Source organism: Nanorana parkeri, unplaced genomic scaffold (genome assembly GCF_000935625.1).
Source record: "Nanorana parkeri isolate BGI_ZX_2015 unplaced genomic scaffold, ASM93562v1 scaffold3845, whole genome shotgun sequence".
Lineage (NCBI taxonomy): Eukaryota > Metazoa > Chordata > Amphibia > Anura > Dicroglossidae > Nanorana > Nanorana parkeri.
In genome coordinates this window covers 29,931-30,638 of record NW_017310113.1, presented here as the reverse complement: position 1 = coordinate 30,638, position 708 = coordinate 29,931, and the positions used below count along the sequence as shown (strand labels likewise).

Genomic DNA, 708 nt, shown 5'->3' with positions numbered 1-708 from the left:
ACCTTAGGGAGAAAGTTCTCCTTCAGGTCCTCCTCTGTTGATTGACAGCAGGCAGTGGGCGGGTGCAATAGCCAACCTGCTATTGGCTACTGCAATTTGAAAGAGCCAATAGCAGGCTGGCTATTGCTGCCAGCTGCTGGATTGGAGACCGATCGCGGCCGACAGCAGGAGCGCAGCACAGCGCAGGGGGGAGGAGCTCACAGACGGTCAGCGGTTTCTCCGTATAGACTGCAATGGGCCCCTCTGACGCAGTCCCCGGTTCCAGCCTGTAAGGAGAAAACACGGACAGCCCGAGTCTGCAGCGCGGAGAGAACGGGGCGCAGTTATTGCGGCGACAGAAACGTACGCGCAGCGAGCGGGCTGACAAATGCCCAGGCGCCAGGACGCAATTTCTGGTGGCGTTGGCGTCCTGGCGCCCGGGGATTTGCTGAGCCTTAGTCACCCCGGTTACCTTGTTGACGGACTCCCTCATGTAGTATTCCTCCATGGTGATGTAATAGCCGATCAGCTCCTGCATGGTGCGTCGCAGCAGACTCAGGTTCAGCAGCTGGTCCAGGCTCTGCTGATGTTCTGCAGGGACAGAAGAGGAGGAGTCAGGGAGGGGGGCGGAGCCATGGATATCATGTCTGTCATGCGATTGGAGGCTGTTGTAATGCCGGACCCCCCTGCTGTGTATATCACACTGACAGCGCTGCGATCATGGCTCAT

At 58.6% G+C, this 708-nt stretch overlaps 1 protein-coding gene across 1 annotated transcript in view; it reads right to left on the bottom strand.

Annotated features, from left to right (window-relative positions):
* Positions 1-201: 201 nt before the first annotated feature.
* COG4 (component of oligomeric golgi complex 4) overlaps positions 202-708 on the bottom strand; it is a gene marked incomplete at its 3' end in the record, with an annotated part of 8,211 nt that continues 7,704 nt past the window's right edge. The window contains exon 9 of the mRNA XM_018575373.1: positions 202-691. Within this exon, the coding sequence (XP_018430875.1) occupies positions 202-691 (490 nt within the window). The remainder of the gene's footprint in view (positions 692-708) is intronic.